Here is a 19,113-nt window from a genome sequence, read left to right as displayed (position 1 = left end):
CTTTTTTGGGCATCCGGAAGATCATGTGATCATAATTGTTCATTGTGATCAGAAATCATTTAAAATTTAAAATTTAGAATTAAATATAAATAATACCTAACGAAAACTGACCGCACGATATATGATAAACGACCTTGAGCACAAGATCCTCGGAATCCTCAGGAAAAGGATCCTTTTCCCCCTACTTCCTACCAAAATCCTTCCAAACGAGAGATAAATAGGGCACATCTTTAGAGTACATATATATTGTGGCCGCCCATCCCCTTTCTTCTAAACACAAAAATATGAATAAAATGATGCATTCTTAGTCTACAAAAGATTAAACATCAAGGAAATGAAGAAAGTTGAGCTTCTATCGTAAAATCAATTGAAAACATGATGAGTAATTCAATTATTTATAAGCACATGCAAGGTCCCTTTTTTTTTCCGACGTGGGATTGATACTCTCATTATATTGGTGACTCTGGCAACGGTGCCCAAAGGTCATCTATTTTGGTGACTGCACCCAATTGTCACGGTTACGGTGCAACTAGTAATAACAGCAATGTCGTTGACAATGGTGACCAGACTAGACCCAAAGATCAAATGAATTTCATCAAAACTTGATCATCAATTGTTAAAAGTTTGAGAAAACTGTTAAGTAACAAGTAAAATTCACGTCTAAAATACCGGGAGCCAAGCTAGACAAGTCTAAATCCCCTTGAGCATATGAAAGGCAAAAAGTCCGCTCTTCCTTTCCTCCTACCATGCTATTACCAGTTACGTAGTGCTCTCGCTCAGATGTTCCCTCGTAACACTTGAAGAAACCAATCGACCCTTTCACTGCATGTCCAACACAGTATGGGGAATTTTGATTCCCAGCTTGATGAAGCTATCTCCTCTTGTACCTGGTTTAGAAATCAAAAAACAGACAAGATCTATTACGCAATTTCCATCATTCGTGCATTGAGGTAATACAAGCAGCAAAGGAGAAACCTCAACAAGCCGAGATAGTACCATTTGAGCTATTACTAAGATGGAAGCTCCCTTTACTTAAGGAGAATAGAAATACAAATACTCGAGCTACTTCAACAACTAAAATGTACAGTTTTCTATGCACTTCAATGTCAACCAGCTAAATGGCAGACGATAGCTTAGAACAAAAGATACTCACTGTGCATTTAATGGATAAAGGACCTTTCCTAATTCTTCTGTTTATCTAAAACCCTACCTACAGGACTACACCGCCTACTGCCTGACCTTTAACGAAACAAGACATGATTATAGATCACCAAATCATCAGCAAATGGCCTTTCAAGTACTAAACAATTTATTTACCACAAGTAAGAATAACATGATAAAGGATCGAGATAGAGAAGAAATCATGTAGTCGCTATTCTCCCAATTTAAACTTATTGTACCAAAAACAAACTCTAGCAAGAGAGCTTATGGAATTATACCACAATCGTCAACAGAATTTCAGCCAAATGGATCCACTCAAAGGCTCAAGCTCGAGGTCAGCAGTTAAAAGGAAATTTGTGCGTATAAGGGGTAATACAAGGGTGTAGACTAGGTCTCATCACCTGTGCTGATGTTCTCACATTCAACAAAGCCACCTTTGCACTGAAGCATCTTATAAAAACAGTCTACAAGTTTGTTCATTTTAAAACTTTCAGGTGACTAAACTATAGGTACATTTCTCAAGGACTTCTTGTTAGCTGATATGTGCCCATTCAAAAATTTGACTGAATCTATAACATAAAGTCTATGTACAGCACAAAAATGCTTAGTAAGACCGTAAGATACAAATCAAAATCGAAAGGAGGATTAATCACAAGATAAGGTGCTTCATACCTCGACTTGCTCTTAAAAGAATTCTTGGACTTCTTATTTCCGACTCCACTACTTTTTTTGTTCTGCCTCCTTTGACTCATGTCACTCTGGAACAGGTCCTGCATCTCCTCTGTCCTTGACTGAGTTTTTTGGGGGGGACGAGTAGATTTCTTACTAGTCTTCCTCACAATTTTGCCAGCATCTGTTGCCTTCTTTGCAGCCTTCACGGCTTTTGCCCGTCGGTAAGCCAGGTCAACAAGTGGCGTTCCGGTCTTCTCCTTTTTTCCACTACCCTGCAGTTCCTTACATAATGATTACTCTGCGCTATTGCATTATACATATCTGTGTGTATGTGTGTGTGTGGATATGGTCATCAAAGTTTTGTCTCTTTTTGTCTTTTCAGAATTTTGAGCTACAAGATTACATGAACACTAAGTTTTTTAATTTTTATTTTTGAGAAGAAACGATAACAATTTATTAAAATAATTACATGAATTACAACATAGTGGATAAGAAATCCCCCATCTAGCAAAACTAGCTAAGACCTCTCAAGTAGATCTATTTACAAGTAACATAACCTCAACCAAAATCATTTTGCGGCTGCTAACATATCCCACAGTATATGAGAAAGAGAATAATCCCTCAACTATAGAAGACCACATATCCAGAAACTTGGGAAACATACTGATGAAGTGAATGTCAACTACCCAAGGGTAATACAAAAATCAATAATCATCTTGCACTAAACCTCTACACCAACCAACCAAATATTTCTTCATCCTGATATCTTTTCTGTTTATGTATATTATTCCACTCTAAAACACAATAATATAATATTTAACTAAACATTTTATATATATGACTTAGTGGCCTAAGCTGGCCACAGGAATACAAGACTGCCCCCACATACGAATCAAAATTAAGATGACAAAAACCTGAACACTTAGGCAATTCTAATTACCCCAAAAAGTTCATCCAAAAGGTACAGAAATATTATATATAAGTATATGCAGAGTCAGAGAGAGAGAGAGAGAGAGAGAGATGTACATCAAACTTTTCATTTTGATTTTCCTCCTCTAACATTTCCCTAGCTGCTTCCAATTTTCGTCGCTTCTTTCGAGGCAAATTTTTCTGCTCCAAACACTTGTCATGTCACACACTTGACCCAAATGAATTATAATAAAAATTTGAAAAAGGAAAATGCAGGATTACAATCACCTCACGCTCCCGCTTCCTCTTTTCTTTCAGTTTTAAATCTTCAGCTTGTTGGGCACTGATTACCTCTTTTCCAGGGTGCCTTTCACTTTCATTGGATGCCTGTCAGCAGAAAGAAGAACTTTGATATCATGCCCTTACTTTGTTAAGTCCCCCATTCAAGAAAAATGCTTAGAATAGAAAAGAAAACAAGTCATCCTGAGAAAATAGGATTACAATGAAGATCTACGGCAGCTTAAGTGCTTCTCACTCCTAGTAAAAGAACACAACCATACATTGGAGAAGGTTTGCTGACTTGAAAAACCTCTAACCATACAAACAGTCTCTTCTTTATTGAAAAGGTTTGGAAAAAAAAAATAGTGAAGAATATTTTAACCCAATAACAATTGGAATGATTGGCTTTATCATTGTTTGAAAATCAAAGGAGAAACAATAAGGTTTAGATTTTCTCTGTTAATCAAAGAGTGGGTATAGGGCAAGTTAAACTTCTTTAGATCACTTACCACATGGAAAATGGCATCAAATATTGCCTTTTTTGGTTAAGAAGCTCAGTTATACTTCGAACCACATCCATTATATGGTATTGGAACTAAATTTATGTAATCAGAAGATGCAACAGGTAGAGAATAATTACAAATGGTATCCAATGCCCCCCATACTGAGGGCTTTTCCATAGGTCATCGCAAATGTATTTTTCTTACATTGTAGTATTGTACCCATTCTGTAGTAAAGTAAAACCTCAGTATAGTGGTACTCTTATAGGAATAGCCTCGGATTAGTCATAAAAAAGTTCAATCCCAATCTGGGCTGGTTATATATAAGAATAAACTCCATACTGTAGTGAGTTATAATGTTTTTAGGTCCTGTCTTATAAAAACTAAGCCTCCACATAGAAATAATTGTGGATAAAGTCAAAAAATACGTAATGTCACCAATCAAAATTGAAATTGAAATAAAAATATTCATCTAAAGTTGTCCGGGATAACGATTTATTCTTTAGAGTTGATGTCAAGTCTTTGAGCTTGTAGGCACGTAATCTCTCGTTTACAGCTTCTGGGCATCAAACTTTTGGCATAAAAGATAGCACTGCATACATACATGTATCAGCCATTAGGTGTCTCTCTTGCTCCAATGTCCACATTTTGGAAATTGACACGCTCACTACTAATGTAAACCTTTGTACCCAACACTTTCATTTAAGATAACTAAGTAAAAAAAAAAAAAAAATTCTTTTCTTTGTAGTTAAACCTCCATTAAGTAATAACCTCCCTCTGGTAATAAAATTGGGTTGGTCCCAAAACTATGACTATATAGAGTTTTTACTGTATTAAAATAATCCAAGCAAATCTGAGGCATTCATGAACCAGATAAATCACCTAAATTGTAAGTGACTGAAACAAATGCATGTCAACATAAAACAACATGGTACACAAAGAAATTACCTTATCTGCATTCACTACCATCCTTTTTTCCTTTTCTGTTACAAACCAGGTTCTTTTGGGGCGTGAATAAATTTCATCTTTGTGCACAATCATATTCTCAGCCTGTAATGAAGGCCACAAAGATTAAACCATAATAATAATAAGTTTACACAACAACAATTTTCCAAGGAATGTGTTGGTAGCAACATTGTACAACCTTCTGATTGCTTGTTGTGCTCTCAAAAATGATAACAACAAATTAGGTAGCAAGGAAGGATTGGTGTTAATAAATACCTTCGATGCTTCCATTTCAGCTTTTCTTAGTGCTTGCTCTTCCCTGCATATATTCCAAATCTAATTACTTTTACGGAAGACAGTTAAGTAAGTCAAAAACCTTTATTTAGAGAAAAAAATGCAAACCTCTCTTCTTGAAGAATTGTGGCCACTTGATCTTCCATTTCCTCAATAATCTGACACCACTTAGTAATTGATTGCTCTGCAACAATTCGACTCCTTAACTTTGAACCAGCTCTTTTTGCCTATTAAATTGAATTCCCCCAAGGAACATATAAGTTAAAACTACAATTCTCTTGAAATCGTGAACATCATTTTTGTACTTGGATAAGCGAACATTAAACACGAGGGTTAGTGTACTCAAGGACGAATGGGAGAAAAGAATACACTTGTCCAAGAACACAACAGAAGAAGATGATGCTCACAATGGCTTTTAAAAGAGATCGGTCATTATCTGTCACGAAAGTAACGGCATATCCTTCTCTGCCTGCTCTGGCTGTACGACCCACTCTATGAACATAGCTGCACAAGGAAAGAAACAAGAAGGAAGTCACAAAGATGCAAAAATAAGATTAAGGAGGAAAAATACATGCACAAACCATAAATGCATAAACGATAAAATAAGGTATACAAGTCAGCAACAGTTTATTTCTAAATGTCAATGGTAGGACAGGTGAATACATGAATATATTGCAACAGTGGGAGTGGCCAGTGATTACCTTGTAAGGTCACGAGGACATGCATAATTTATAACTGTTTGAACACCAATGATGTCAAGTCCCTGCAGAATATAAACCGACTCGTTAATTTTTATAAAGCAACATAATTTTCGTAGTTTTTACAGAGTCAAGATGTAGGGGAAGAAAAGACCATAGACCAACAACCACACCTTTCTCTCCTATCCCCGCCTAATACACAAAGACAAAATAATATACAATAATGGAACCCAGAGAGGACTGGTTAAGTACAATAAGATTATTAAGGACATCAATTCCTTGAAAATCCTGGTTGGAAAACGATATGAAGTTTGGCTAATCTTATATGGTAAAGTCAACAATCCGCATGGTGCATGTCAGCCAGTAGCACATCTTCTTCTTTTTAAATTTGATTTTCAAAATCAATAAAAATATGCAGTTTTATATGTGTAAAAGACGTTAGTGTGATTTCAACAATCGGTTCAATGTCCAATATGAGACAAAGTTGGAGAGAGAGAGAGAGAGAGAGATTCAAAATTCGAGAACAAAGTTCTGAGTGAGTAAGAACACACATCTGGAAGTGCTAATGTACAGACAGAAAAAAAAAAAAAAAAAAAAAAAAAAATCTAGGATTAGTTCTTACACGAGCAGCCACATCAGTTGCAATCAAATAGTCAACTCCCTGCTTCCTGAAAAGTTCCAAAGCCTACACAAACAATAACAGAAAAGATTTTCACATATTAATAAAAAGGAAAATAAGGTCAACTAGCAAGATATCCAACAGTCATTGCCAATCTTCTTTACCATTAGATATAACTAAGCAGGTGAGCAAACTTCACTAACTAATTATACAAATAACCCACAAAACCAAACTTCACTAAGCACACAAGTTACTCACATCTAGACGCTGGATTTGTGTAAGGTTGCCATGAAGCTCAGCAGCCTTAAGCCCAGCTAACCCAAACAAAATCTTCAACCTATGTGCAGCCTGTTTTGTGCCACTGCCATAGAAAATAAACAATCATTACACAGAACTAACAAAAGATATCAGCCAATATGAGGAAGGAACTCGGAATAAATATTTGTTATTTAGTCAATAATGGTTTAAGGAGATATTACAAACCTGAATATGATCACTCTGGCTGTGAATGTCTTTGAACATAATGCAAGTAGAACTGCTTCCTGATTTACTTCACGCATCCGTCGTATCCTAACCACTCTACATGACATCCAAAATGACAACAGGCAAAAAGGTGAATTTAATTCATACATCAACATACCCTTATTATAGAGTCAAATGCTGCTACAGGTAATGATAAAATTTGAACAAAGCAAAATTGTATAGTGGGTATAATTAATTACTCTTCCGTTAGTGTGACTGGCCGTTTTGCAGATGGGTCAGCCGAGAGGCGTAATGGTTTGGTCAGAGAAAGCTTAACAAGCTCGTCAACTTCTTCAGTCATTGTAGCTGAAAATAGCATGGTTTGTCTCCTTTTGGGGCATACTCGAATCTGCATAAAAACTTATGATTAGAGATTGTTTACTAATATATAAAAAATATTAAATTATTTAAGTCAATCAGAAATATTTCAATTCTTCACATGCTTGCATCAAGAAGGGGGCAGGGCATACCAGCTCATGAATCTCAGCACTAAATCCAACCTCCAAAAGGCGATCTGCCTCGTCAAGAATTAGAACAGCAAGATCATCCAAATCCACAGACATTGAATTGCGTAAATGATCGATAATGCGTCCTGGAGTAGCCACAACAATGTCTGGCATTGTTCTCAAGTCTGCCTCTTGTGCCTGATAAAAAAAATGCCATTCCTTGAATATTTTTGGAAAAAGGAAATGAGAGAAAAAGTTAATAAGAAAAAATGACTGGAAATCATTATGCATGCCAAGTGGATAATTCATTCACTTTCACTTACTATGTTTTTTCCCCTTGGGAGGGGTAACGTAGGTTTTCCATTTAGCTACAAGGTCCTAATATTGAGTTAAAATATTTGACCTCACTCACTTATGCAAGGATAGAGGGAATATAATAATTGGATGTTGGAGGTACGCTATTTTCCCTTGGAACTGAATGTTTCAAGGGATGCCAGACATCCAACCTCAAACCAGGAATCTGACAGTTAAGGCATTAAGAAATGGAAGTGAATCAAACCTTTAATGAAAGCCCTCCAACAACCAGGCAGCATCTGATATCAGTAAACTGGGCAAGTTTCTGAATCATACTATGAACCCTGAAAAGCATGTTAAAAGTTAGACTGAAACTAAAATGACAAGATAAAAGGACAGATCCTAAAAGATGTTTTACATAGGAAATTATTCCTAAAACCAAGCAGTATTGTCCAGAAAACTGTAGTCAAGGAACAGTAACTGACAATAATGTATAAATAAGATAACTGAATATGGAACTAAAACTTACTGCACCGCCAGTTCTCTGGCTGGGGTGAGAACGAGGACCCTAATAGCGGGCACCCGCTTTGGACGAAACAATAGTCTTTCTAGAGTAGGTAACGCAAAAGCAGCAGTCTGTGTAAAAAAGGTGAGAAAAGCGTTAACAGATTGAGATGAAAAGAAAGATCAGTTGTGAAGTGAACGAAGATAATTTTGATTCGACTATCACTAAAAGTAATAACACACAAACCGCACCTCTAACTGTAATGGTTACTCTACCAAAAAGAGAAGTAATATACCTTGCCAGAACCAGTAATCGCACTCCCACATATATCCCGCCCACTCAGAGCTAATGGTATGCACGCCGCCTACATACAAAGCCCCATAAATTCAGTGAACTGAAATGAAAGCAACAGGAAATGGATTGTAAGCGTAACAGGATTCGAGACCTGAATAGGAGTGGGCTTGGTATAACCCAGTTTCTCACACGCCCGAAGCAAAGGGCGAGACAAATGGAGCTCCATGAACGAGTTTGCATGAAAGGAGGTTCCATCTGATGGGGAGAAAAATGGCGTTTTACCATCACCGGCATTAGTGGCATCATCTACTACTTCATCATCTTCCGGCTTATAATCTTCCTAAATTACCAACACCAACAACATAGCTTAATTTAAGCAATTTTATACACATTGAATTGATTGAATGAATTTGAGTAAAATCAACAAGACACAGACCTGTTTGTCGGATTCGGGTTCGGATTCGGATTGGGATTCGGAGCTACCATCATCGTCGTGGGCAACGGCACTGGGGACTGATCGTTGCTGCAGGGCTTTGGAGATCTTGAAATCGACGGAGGTGGTGCTCCGGCGAGCATGTTCTTGGGCGACTGTTTCGGAGTAGGAAGCGAAGTCCCACGGGGACTCAGAGTGGCGAGAAGCTCGAGAGGGTTTCAGAGCTGCTTCGTCTTCTTCCTGTTCATCTTCTTCCTCCTCCTCCTGCGGTTGTTGTTCTTCGGCGTCGGAATATTCTTCGTCACTTGGGGGCTCAAATACGAAAGCGGCAGCCATTTCTGAAAAATTGTGGGTGAGGAGATCGAGAGGGAGGGGTTTTATGGATTTTGGGTGCGAATGCGTATTCCTCCTCCTAGTAGGGTTTTCGACAGGTGAGGCAGGCCTACGTGGACATGCCACATCATCTACATTAGGGTTTAGAATGACCTAACACAAGGTTTTTAATTCAATTTCACATCACCCCGTTTTAATGCACTTTTTTTAATATTTATAGATATTTTCAATTTTTTAATAGTTAACTTAAACAGTTAATTCGTCTTTAAAAGGAATGTACGAGTGAACTAAAACTTCAAAGTTGTCAGTTTAATATCTCAAAATTGAGAGAATTTTATGAAAGGTCTAATTGGATAAATGATCATCGTGGTCATAAGGTATTCAGAAGATAGTTCATCTGATAAAAAAAATCGGATTTAAATCCCTGTAGTCTAAGTTTGTTAAAATTTATACCCAAAATTAAAACTTCTGTCATTCCTCCGTTAGTAGCATGCATGTGAGGATAAGATGGTCATTTCATAGTTAGTCGCATGCCAATAGCTTAGCTAAAACCCTCATGACTAGTGGCAGAGCCAGAAATCGAGGCTAGATAGGGCCACTAAGCCTTATGAAAGAAATTGATTAAAAAATAATATAATTAATGCAAGAAAAATTCATTTTCATAGTGGAATGGAAAATTTTAATTAAAAGAGATGAATCTCATGAAGAAAAAAAATAGATTGAGATAATTATATCATAAGCATCAAACTTCTTTATAAGTTCCTAAATTGAAATTGAACGAAAATTACCGCACCGAACTGATGAAAATTTCTTCCTCTATCCCATATACGCATGGTTTCACTATTCAACAAATCATGCAAAAGGGTGACTAACTAAAGAAGGCTAGTTGATACAAGGATTTGGTTTCATAACAATACTACTGTAAAACACAATTTTTTGGGCAATTAGATAAATATAATAAAGCTAGCCGGGAAAAAAAAGTACATAAGTCAAAGAAAACAAAATATCCCACAAAAACAGAAACTAAAAGTGAAGAAACTTCAAGATAGGCCCGAACCTCTCTTAGTCCTCAAGTGGCTCCGCCACTGCTCATGACATTCCAATTCTAAAGCACGAACAAAATTCTTTCATTGATATCAGAGGTTTGGTTTGTGTTTGAAAAGCCACATTGATGGCAAAGCGAAGAATTGAGGGAGACGTCACCAACATACTCAGGTATGGCCTCCTCATCCACCAACCACTTCTATAAACAAACTGTTGCACCATGGAAACCTCCTGGCAAGAGCTTTGTCCACAAAAATCATAACCTATGGTAGAAGAAAACCTGATAGTGCCCTTATTTTATTTTGGATGCATTGTATTTTGATACTTTCATATGTGGGAGTCCACTGTTTTTTTTTTTTTTTTTTTTTTTTTTGTTTTTTGCGCTTTTATAATTAGGTTATCAAAGTTGAATTTTGTAAACGATTGAATGTCTTGGTAGTTTGTTGTGCTTATTGATTGGAACCATGTTTATCAATGGTGATTATGAACCCTTGAGAATGAAAGGTCATTTCATCCCAATTCCCATAACAAATCCAACACTTCAACCTCTGTTCCTAAACTACAAGATAGAAGATGAGCAGCATAAATCTAAAATCAAAATCCAAAACAAAAACCAAATCTAAAACCGAAAGCGATAAGATGGAAGGAGCAGCATCAATCAAGAAGGAGCAGTTCAATCAAAGAATTCAACTGCGCACCCGAATGCGATTTCAGTTCGTGATGTCTTTGTTTATGAATGGGGAGTGACTATGGAAAGGATGAACTGACCATCTTCTCCTCACATGTGAGACTCACGTGCATGTTACAAACAGAGGAATGATGAAAGTACAAAATTTCATGTTTTTCAACTGGCTTAATTTTTCTGATTGTTCAAAAAACGAAGAGTGTTTATGCATACATGAGTTGTGCACAGCGTCAGTGCTCCATGTCCACCCAAGTTCGAATCCTCCTTGGTGAACCTTAGAAATAGATATGACGTGGTAAAATAATGAATTTGTACCAGGCCACAGTGTAAATTGTTGAAGGTTGTGATGATTTCAACCCTGTGCAGGAACTTGGAAGGGGTTACTTGCAATCATGTCAAATTAGTAACGACACACAAATCAATAGTGGAATTGAAACGAATGTTGATCCATATACCAGCTTACATACAAAATGAGAACCGAAACGAATCTATGAAAAAAGAAATTTAAGATTCATTACTTCATAACATTTCACAAGACACACAAAACCAATCACGAATCATACGTTCAAACCTTCCTATGCAGCCCTACGACTCGAGAGTAACTGCTGGATAGTCTTGGTAGCCTGTTATCGCTGTTATCCTTATGCGCGTATTCGGCTGGATACATGACAAACGAGTTAAATCATCAAAACAGGAATAGGCAATTCGGAGATTAGTGATGTGTATTTGATCAAGGACATATATATATATATATATATATATATATATATAAGCTCTTTTTTATCATACAGGACTACCAAACTCCTTGGGGACATTAGAGGAAAACCATACAGGAAACTATAAGGAAATATTGTGTCCTATCTACGATGATAAATCGAAAGAATTGACTTTGGTTGGGGTACCAGCAAATCACATGTGATGACTCTGCAAGATTCACCAGTTCGTACTACAACCCTGATGCCATTGGTCAACTAAATCGAGGTTTAGAGTATTGTTTTGTTCAAGAATTGCATCTGGAAATAGGACTCGGATTTGAACTAGAGTAAATAAAAGGTAGGGTAATCAACTAACTGAGAGGCAAATCCTCATTGCCGTAAAATGCATGATGCATGATGCATATAGATGTATGCACTAGTTTAGTTTCTATCATCATATTAACAACTGAAACTCATTTTCTTTCCTTGCTTCGATGTATGAAATCAAGTCAATCGAAGTAACTACACAGATAACAGAAAGAATAGTCATTGCACTTATGAATAAAATCAAATGTTCTGGTTGGTTCACAAAGAAATGACGGTAATACCTGTCGGTGACCGATGTTTCTCCTATAATTTTTCTTCTTTTTATACTTGAAGACAACCACTTTGTCATTAAGTCCCTGCATAAGAATACGCAACAATAAGACAGAAAATATTAAAAAGATACTAACTAAACGCAAACAAATTCACAAATATACAGACCTTCTTTACAATGGTAAAAGAGAGAGATTCCATATAACATAATGAATTAATGAATTACCTGCTCTTCAACGACAGCATGTACAGCGGCATTTGTCACCACTGGCTTTCCAATGTACGTACTTGTTTTAGTCCCCACCAGCAACACTTTGTTGAGAACAATCTGCATAAGATCAAGTTTAAACACCTTGAGGACAAAGCAGCGGTAACTTCTTAGAAAATAAAGATCCAATACTGATAACATCACTGGTTTTATAATAGAAAGAATAATTGATTTCAAAGCCCTTAAAGGCTAAACTAGAGGCCACCAGGCCACAGTATTCTCCAATTTTTCATGAAGTCTAGTAAAGCAAGAGTACATTTCTATAGGGTTAAAAGTACACTCGTGCTGGAAGGGGCGTGGGTGAGGAACCGCTGAGCTTGGATAAACTAAATCCTTATTCAAGTGATTGATAATTTGAAATCAGAATCACAAGAATATTATTACAAAATAAATTCCTTCTAAATCAGCAAAACCATGATGCAAGGTTCTGGACACCAAATTATATTGATTTACGTGACATTGCACTACCCAAATTCTGGGGTTGATTTTCTTGTTCAATCACTCTCTACAACTTTTCGATTCACAAAAGTTTTCAACTGAAGGAAAAATGAGACTTTTAATGTTTCTTTTTATCTTACTACATTTGTTTCCTTATTGAAGGTACAGATCAAATTATGCACACAAAACCATACCATATCACAAGATTGATGCGGCAAATACCATATCACAAGATTGATGAAGCAAATGGTGTTGGAAAAGGACATAATAGAATTGTCCAAGTTAGCAACTAGCAATGACAGGAACTTTTGAGGTCATACGTGTATGACACCGCTTTTCAAAAGAGCATACCCTCTCTGTTGTCATAAGGTAAAGCTTTTTCATACACAAAAACATTGACAGCTGAATTTTTTTGAAATCCATTGAAACATCAACTTAAACTCTTTATTTATTTATTTTATTTTTTTTGAGAAGAAACTATAACAGTTTATTAAAAAAGAAAAGTGAAATACACAAAACTCTTTATTTTCAAGACAATGAAGAAGCCTCTGTCTTGCATATGTTCTTTTAAATTATTGATTTCTTATTATGTTGGAGCATAAAATCGTCCAACATTGGGCCTTGACTGTTGCCACATGCGTAAGCCAGAATGCTGAATTGACTAAGGGGATAAATCATAAAACTATCACTACGACAGACCAACCAGGATTCTTATAAACCAAATATAACATGCCGGAGCAGCAACTTGGCTACAAAGGGATTACTTTACTTCTTCAAAACAAAGACAATCCAATCAATTAAGGGACCACTACGTATGTCTAGCAGGTAGTCCTCCAACAATTATGAGATTGCCTCCCACAGGTCCTTACCTCTTCAGAACTCCTACCTAAATGCGGACTCCAATATGTCTATATACACGTTTTCACAATACCATACTAGTGTTCCTGCCTATCCTTACACTCTGCTGACGTCTCCTAACCTTTGTTAGGTCTTCTTCTTGCTTATTTCAAAGAAGCACCAACATAAAATTTCTAGTCAGACTTTTTGCATGTATCATATTAACAATTTGTCTTGAAATGACTGATTGCAGCATTTCCAATCCACATTTTGTTTTAATAATGATTTCTACAATTTATGACGTGCTGTAAGATTAGCCGAAAGTCACCTAATATCACAGGTTAACTCAACTGATGAGTCTAATATTGGAGGCCGATTTCTGGAAATGGCATTGTAAATGGAATGTTTCTCATCCAACCCAGGAAGTAAAAGCATATGAACTTCAACAAAACCACTCCAGTTGTGTGATTCTAGTAACAGTGATGCATAAAAATACTATTAAAGCTAGGCATTGCACAAAAACTACAATTAACAGCTAGATAATTCCATACAACTAAAACTAAAGCCAAAATGGAGCAACAACAACAGGAATTCAAGTAACGAATGGTGAAGAATGCGAAGAATATCATACCTTGTCGTTAACATTAGCGCCTTTTAGCCGCTGAGTATAGATAAATCGTCCAGGAATGACAATGTACTGGCGCCCACCGATCTATTAGGCATCATACACAAGCAACCCCAGTAGTAAGACTAACAATTTTTGAGCTGATTAGAGAACCCCGACTTCAATTTTTGCTCTTAAATGTAATACAGAACCAAAATGTCATCTATATAAACTGGTAATCAGCACTAAACCACCACTAAACACCAAATTAACGACCAAAAACGAAATTTAGCAGCATGTAATCAGCTAAAATTCTTATCTGGGTAACCACAAAGACAATCAAAGAAGTGAAATTGAATGCATACCATGACAACGCCGAACAGCTGCTCTCGTTTTGGGGCCTCCGACGAAGGGGTTTCCACGACTTGCAAGGCCGCTGGCTCCGAATCATCGGGCCCGGCCTCTGGTTCGGGAGCTTGAAACTCGGCCTCGACGACCACGGCTGAATCCGACTCCGACGACTTGATCAGAAGCGGGAATGTGGGTCGCCGTAAAGAGCAAGAAGACAGCTTGTGGGAAGAAGAAGAGGAGAGAGACGGAAAGCTGAAATGGGTTGCCGGAGTTTGAAGGTTTTGCGAGATTTTGCAATGGGTTGCGAAGGTAGAGCATAACGAAATTGTTGCAGTTGCAGAGGCCGCCATTGTTGCCTTTTCTTTTCAGAGCTCACTCGCCACTCGCACTCTGCGTCACTCTCCTACGCCCGCCAGACTTTTATCCTATCCGTCGGGGGATTTCTGTATCGACCCATGAAATTTGCTATTTGTACCCTGCATCAGCAAAACTCTAAAATCCAATTTTGCCCCTTCAGCAAAATTTAAAATAAAATCAATTTTTGTAACACTTGCCACTTGCAGTGGGAATCCTTTTGAAACAAGGCATTGACCCCAAGTTTTAAATACTCTCTCCTCTCATATTTTCTGTTTATTTGTCTTCTGTAATTCCTTGGAATTTGTCTTAGAAACCACGCAACAAGAAGAAGACACCTACGACACGAAAAAGATGAAACCAACAAAAAGCGAGTCTTTGGCATATTTGAGGGAGGTGAAGGAGGTATTTGCAAAGCAAGACAAGATTGAAAACTTCCACCACTTTGTTCAGCTCCTCCAAGACTTCCGGTCCAAAAAATTTGAAGCCACCGCTGTCGTTCACATCGTCAAACAGCTCTTCCAAGGACACCCTCATCTACTCTTAGGTTTCAATGCCTTCTTGCCCAAGGAACATCAAATTACCTCTCAACCCTGCCCACCTCCTCCTCTTGCTTTCCGAGAAGCCCTTGATTTCGTCAACAAAGTCAAGACCCGACTGTTATGCGAAAGCCGAGATGATGAGGATGATGATGATGTTTATGAGTTTTTTACAAACATTATGCCTAGTTACAGAATGATCAGCAGGTCATCCAAACGAAAACGAAAGGCTAATTCTAGTAGTACTAGTAGTTCTGAATCTAGTGACAATAACCGCGAGGCTACTGAGGTAATTTATCACAAGGTTGCAGCTCTTTTCAAAGACCACCCAGATTTACTACAAGAATTCACTCGCTTTCTACCCCCTCTTCGTCAAGATTACCATAGTTACCTTGAAGTAACAACAACAGTAAAAGATAAAGACCACTCGCGCGGTAGTAACTGCACTCCAAGCTATTGCTTGCTGCGAAAGAATTACTCATATATCATTGTCATCAACACATTGTGATTCCAGAAGAAGAGGGCTTGAGTCTCAAGTACTCAATGACCGTTGCGTACTGTGCTTTACCACTACAAATTCCACTTCTATGCCCAAATCTGAGTATGAACAAAGCCTTTTACACTACAAAGATGACATGTATGAGCTCAACATGTATGAACAAAGCGGGCTAAGCCTCACAATGGGCTAGCAATAATGTGGTTCAAATTCGACTTTGACGAGAATCGAACCTAAGACCAGGGAAAGAAATAAGAAATAAGACTTTTAAAGTGAAAAAGCAAGTCTTTGCGAACTGAAAAAAGAAGGAAAAGCTGGGGAATCAGGAGGAATGAAGAAGGTGCACCCACAAGGCTGAGAAGTTTTAAGAAGGGCCTAGACCTATTCTGGTCCTCATGTGGCTCAAAGGCGCTGGACTCGCAACCAACGAAGTCTATGCGGCTCAGCTCATCCTCAAAGGATGAACTTGACCAAAAAATGGGTTGACATAAAGACAGTAGTAGTATTTCACAATAGATTTTTAATGACAATTGTCAATGGGTTCGAATAAAAGTAGTTTTGCTCAAAAGGTTTAGGGCCAATAAAGGCACAACTTGTTAATGTTCCAAATCCAAACCACAAAGTGCAACTAACAAGGGGAGATTATTTTCAAACGCATGTTAAATTGAAAACAACGACAATAATGAAACGTGAAGTAGAACAATGAACTTTAGTTTGTAGGTGAGGCTTTGGTTGGTGGCTTTGGGTCGTTTAGTTTGTGGCCTGTACTTGAGTGCCGCCTATGTTATATTAGAACAATGAACTTTAGTCCAATATCATCTCCAATTCAAAGAAATTCCACGGTGGATTATGCCATTGTTAATGCTACTCTGAACATCAACATGAACAAATAAGCCAATTGGGTGCAGTAAATCAGTAGAAAGGTTTTCATTTCCAACTAAACAACAATTACATATAGTAGCTAGAGATAAAATCCTGGTTACCAAGTTCTGTTTATTATAACCAACCCTCATTGCACATCTTATTCTAGTTCAGCATCTTCAACTTCTTCATCGATCCTCCGGCACTCCATGAAGATAGAGAACGTTGTTACATCTCATCTGCAGGAGAAAAACATCAAGTGTACCTTCGTGAATGCATCGCATGTTTACAAAACATAGTAAAAAGTTAAGGGAGGAAACAGATTTGTATTCACTGGAGAAAAAACTTAGAACTTGAAGAAGAATCTATTGTGTTTAGAAGTAGATGCGTGGCGGTTCGTCACAAAAGTTCCACCCAGTAAATGATAAATCTCCAATATGACAAACAGAAGATAGCATTTGAAGCATTGAACACATCAAGGAGCTTTTCCCCATTTGTACTATATACATTCAGTTCATTTGCAGCTATGCTTCATATATATATATATATATGTGTGTGTGTGTATGTGCCAATAAGTAAACACATTCTAATAGCATTCAAATTCATAATCACATCATAAGAGTTGCTCACTTTAGAAAAACAAGTGACAGGGACCATACTTTAACATAGGGCAGCATTAGGGATGGGTTGACAAAACCAAAAACCGAAAAAAACCAGATCGAAAATTGAATTGAAAAAAAAAACCAAACCAAAAGTACAAAATCGAACCAAACCAAACCGAATAAATATATATTAATTTTATGTAAAATTTTAATTATTATATATAATGGATATTTATTTCCAAATTAATTCCAAGCCCAAACTTTAACCCCTTTTAAGCCTAAATAGAATGTTAGGCCTCCTATTAGAAAGTTGGGAATCCTAGCATACTAATTATTTCTTCATTTCTTCTCCCCAGCCGTGATTTTTTCTTTTTTTTTTATTCTTTTTTTTTTTTTTTTTACTATCATGCCTCCACCTTCAGGTCCTTCCTCTCTCCCCCATTTCTCTCTTGCTTTTTTTCTTCTTTTGTTCTCTCAGCTCCCTCTCACCCATTTCTTTCTCTTTCTTTTTTTCTCCCCTGATATCATTATTTTCTTCTCCTCTTTCTTTGCCTCAGCCGCAGCAGCGGCAGCACCACCACCACCACCACAACCACAACCAGTTGCAGCAACTGCAACAGCACCACCTCCACCAGCTGGTACGGAGGCCAACTTTTCCCTTCCAGAGGCAATTAGCTCTGTGATGTCCTTACCCTTGACTTCGGAAGGCAGAAGTTGAATCCTGTCATCATCAGCCTCGGCACCAACGTAGCCAAGGTTGTCCTTGAGATCTTCGGCGGTAGGGGTGGTCTTGCCGCCCAACACAGCCAACAAGTATGCAGCGACCACCTTCATCTCTGCTTGAGAGGGCTCTGGATCTGCGGAGTGTGGAGAGAAAGGGTAAATTTGCAGCCGAATGCGGGAAAAAAAGAAATGTGCTTCAAGCTCCAGGTATTTAAAAAAAAAAAAAATCATGAAAAAAACCGAACCGTTTCGAACCAAATTCTAGTTATTGGGTTTATATCGGAATGGTATTTTGTCCTATCTTTGTAGTAGTTGACTTCATCCTAGGCAGTACCACTGATTCTTCTCTTTGTAATACTGGAGTTTGATCCTGCCATTTGATTGTTTCTCTATGCCCCTGACCTTTCCCCGCCAACGGACCGATGTTTTTGGGCTACGGGTTGAGCAGCACCGTGCCACTCCAAGAGTAATTCAAGGTTAGCTTCTTGACGTAATTCACGTCCGTGAAAGTCTTGACGAGGATGGCCGGAGCATTAGACCTGGCATTTTCAACCCGATCCGTTAACCCGACTCGATCATTTAAATTAGTATTCGGATGAGTGATAAACAGATCGAATGGTTCACTTATTAAATAACGGATCATTTTGGATTAACCGCGAAACCTCTTACCATTCGTTATTATGAACTTTTGTGTAATTTCATTTTGGGTGATCGCTCTTCTTTCTCACTCTGAGCACAATTTATAAGCTACAGAAAAACACCTCCCTTAAAGAAACGCTAAAAAGGGAGAGATTCATCCAATCCTTTTTCCAAACAATCTCTTTCTCTCCCCTCTCTTCTCTGGGACATCTCAGGCCTCCAATCCTTCATCCAACCCTTTGTTCCTTCCCAGGTTTTACTTTATATAATTGTAATATTACAAAAAGTCTGGCTTTGTGTGCGTGTATTCATATAGTTATTGCCTAATTGGGTTGATTTGTGAGTTCAAATCTGATTAATTTTAGAGCTTACAAGACTTGTATTTTGGCTGAAATTTGGTGGGTTTCTGCTGAATTGTTAAGGGCTGAAACATGTGACTCGTTAGCTTAATTGGTTGGGTTCAGATGATCCGTTAG

The 19,113-nt window shown here is 37.6% G+C and overlaps 3 protein-coding genes across 4 annotated transcripts; all 3 read right to left on the bottom strand.

Moving 5' to 3' along the window:
- Positions 1-471: 471 nt before the first annotated feature.
- On the bottom strand, positions 472-8,953 carry LOC137713739 (DEAD-box ATP-dependent RNA helicase 28-like). 2 transcript variants are annotated; one of them, XM_068453085.1, is made up of 19 exons: positions 8,575-8,953; positions 8,290-8,478; positions 8,140-8,208; positions 7,869-7,975; positions 7,605-7,683; positions 7,070-7,243; positions 6,800-6,948; positions 6,561-6,656; positions 6,336-6,438; positions 6,081-6,143; positions 5,462-5,523; positions 5,168-5,264; positions 4,869-4,987; positions 4,743-4,785; positions 4,470-4,571; positions 3,031-3,129; positions 2,860-2,943; positions 1,834-2,105; positions 472-887 (listed from the first exon to the last, which is right to left on the bottom strand). In XM_068453085.1, the coding sequence occupies exons 1-19, from the start codon at positions 8,905-8,907 to the stop codon at positions 872-874; spliced, it is 2,256 nt and encodes a 751-aa protein (XP_068309186.1). In that variant the 5' UTR covers positions 8,908-8,953; the 3' UTR covers positions 472-871. The 2 variants fall into 2 exon arrangements, with proteins under 2 accessions (XP_068309186.1, XP_068309193.1); XM_068453092.1 differs by lacking the exons at positions 472-887; positions 1,834-2,105; positions 2,860-2,943 and having other exon boundaries at positions 3,031-4,113.
- Positions 8,954-11,033: 2,080 nt separating this feature from the next.
- LOC137737005 (large ribosomal subunit protein bL21c-like) lies at positions 11,034-14,895 on the bottom strand. The gene is made up of 5 exons (XM_068476348.1): positions 14,438-14,895; positions 14,100-14,180; positions 12,152-12,253; positions 11,937-12,011; positions 11,034-11,290 (listed from the first exon to the last, which is right to left on the bottom strand). Exons 1-5 carry the CDS (start codon positions 14,771-14,773, stop codon positions 11,219-11,221), a joined length of 666 nt encoding a protein of 221 aa, XP_068332449.1. The 5' UTR covers positions 14,774-14,895; the 3' UTR covers positions 11,034-11,218.
- Positions 14,896-17,749: 2,854 nt separating this feature from the next.
- Positions 17,750-18,172, bottom strand: LOC137728322 (large ribosomal subunit protein P2y-like). Its single transcript, XM_068467141.1, has one exon. The coding sequence runs from the start codon at positions 18,107-18,109 to the stop codon at positions 17,750-17,752; it is 360 nt and encodes a 119-aa protein (XP_068323242.1). The 5' UTR covers positions 18,110-18,172.
- Between the last annotated feature and the right edge of the window lie 941 nt (positions 18,173-19,113).

The sequence above is a fragment of the Pyrus communis genome, chromosome 1, assembly GCF_963583255.1.
Source record: "Pyrus communis chromosome 1, drPyrComm1.1, whole genome shotgun sequence".
NCBI lineage: Eukaryota > Viridiplantae > Streptophyta > Magnoliopsida > Rosales > Rosaceae > Pyrus > Pyrus communis.
This window is presented reverse-complemented; position numbering and strand designations above follow the sequence as displayed.

Excerpts from the sequence above, each read along its gene's own strand:
- LOC137737005 (XM_068476348.1), bottom strand. The coding sequence starts at position 14,773 with ATGGCGGCCTCTGCAACTGCAACAATTTCGTTATGCTCTACCTTCGCA. Across the intron at positions 12,012-12,151 it reads ATGCTGTCGTTGAAGAGCAG|GGACTTAATGACAAAGTGGT; the intron begins GTAATTCATTAA and ends ATTCTTATGCAG. Across the intron at positions 11,291-11,936 it reads GAAACATCGGTCACCGACAG|CCGAATACGCGCATAAGGAT; the intron begins GTATTACCGTCA and ends TCATGTATCCAG.
- LOC137713739 (XM_068453085.1), bottom strand. The coding sequence starts at position 8,907 with ATGGCTGCCGCTTTCGTATTTGAGCCCCCAAGTGACGAAGAATATTCC. Across the intron at positions 6,657-6,799 it reads CCAGTCACACTAACGGAAGA|AGTGGTTAGGATACGACGGA; the intron begins GTAATTAATTAT and ends GATGTCATGTAG. Across the intron at positions 4,988-5,167 it reads GATCTCTTTTAAAAGCCATT|GCAAAAAGAGCTGGTTCAAA; the intron begins GTGAGCATCATC and ends TCAATTTAATAG.
- LOC137728322 (XM_068467141.1), bottom strand. The coding sequence starts at position 18,109 with ATGAAGGTGGTCGCTGCATACTTGTTGGCTGTGTTGGGCGGCAAGACC.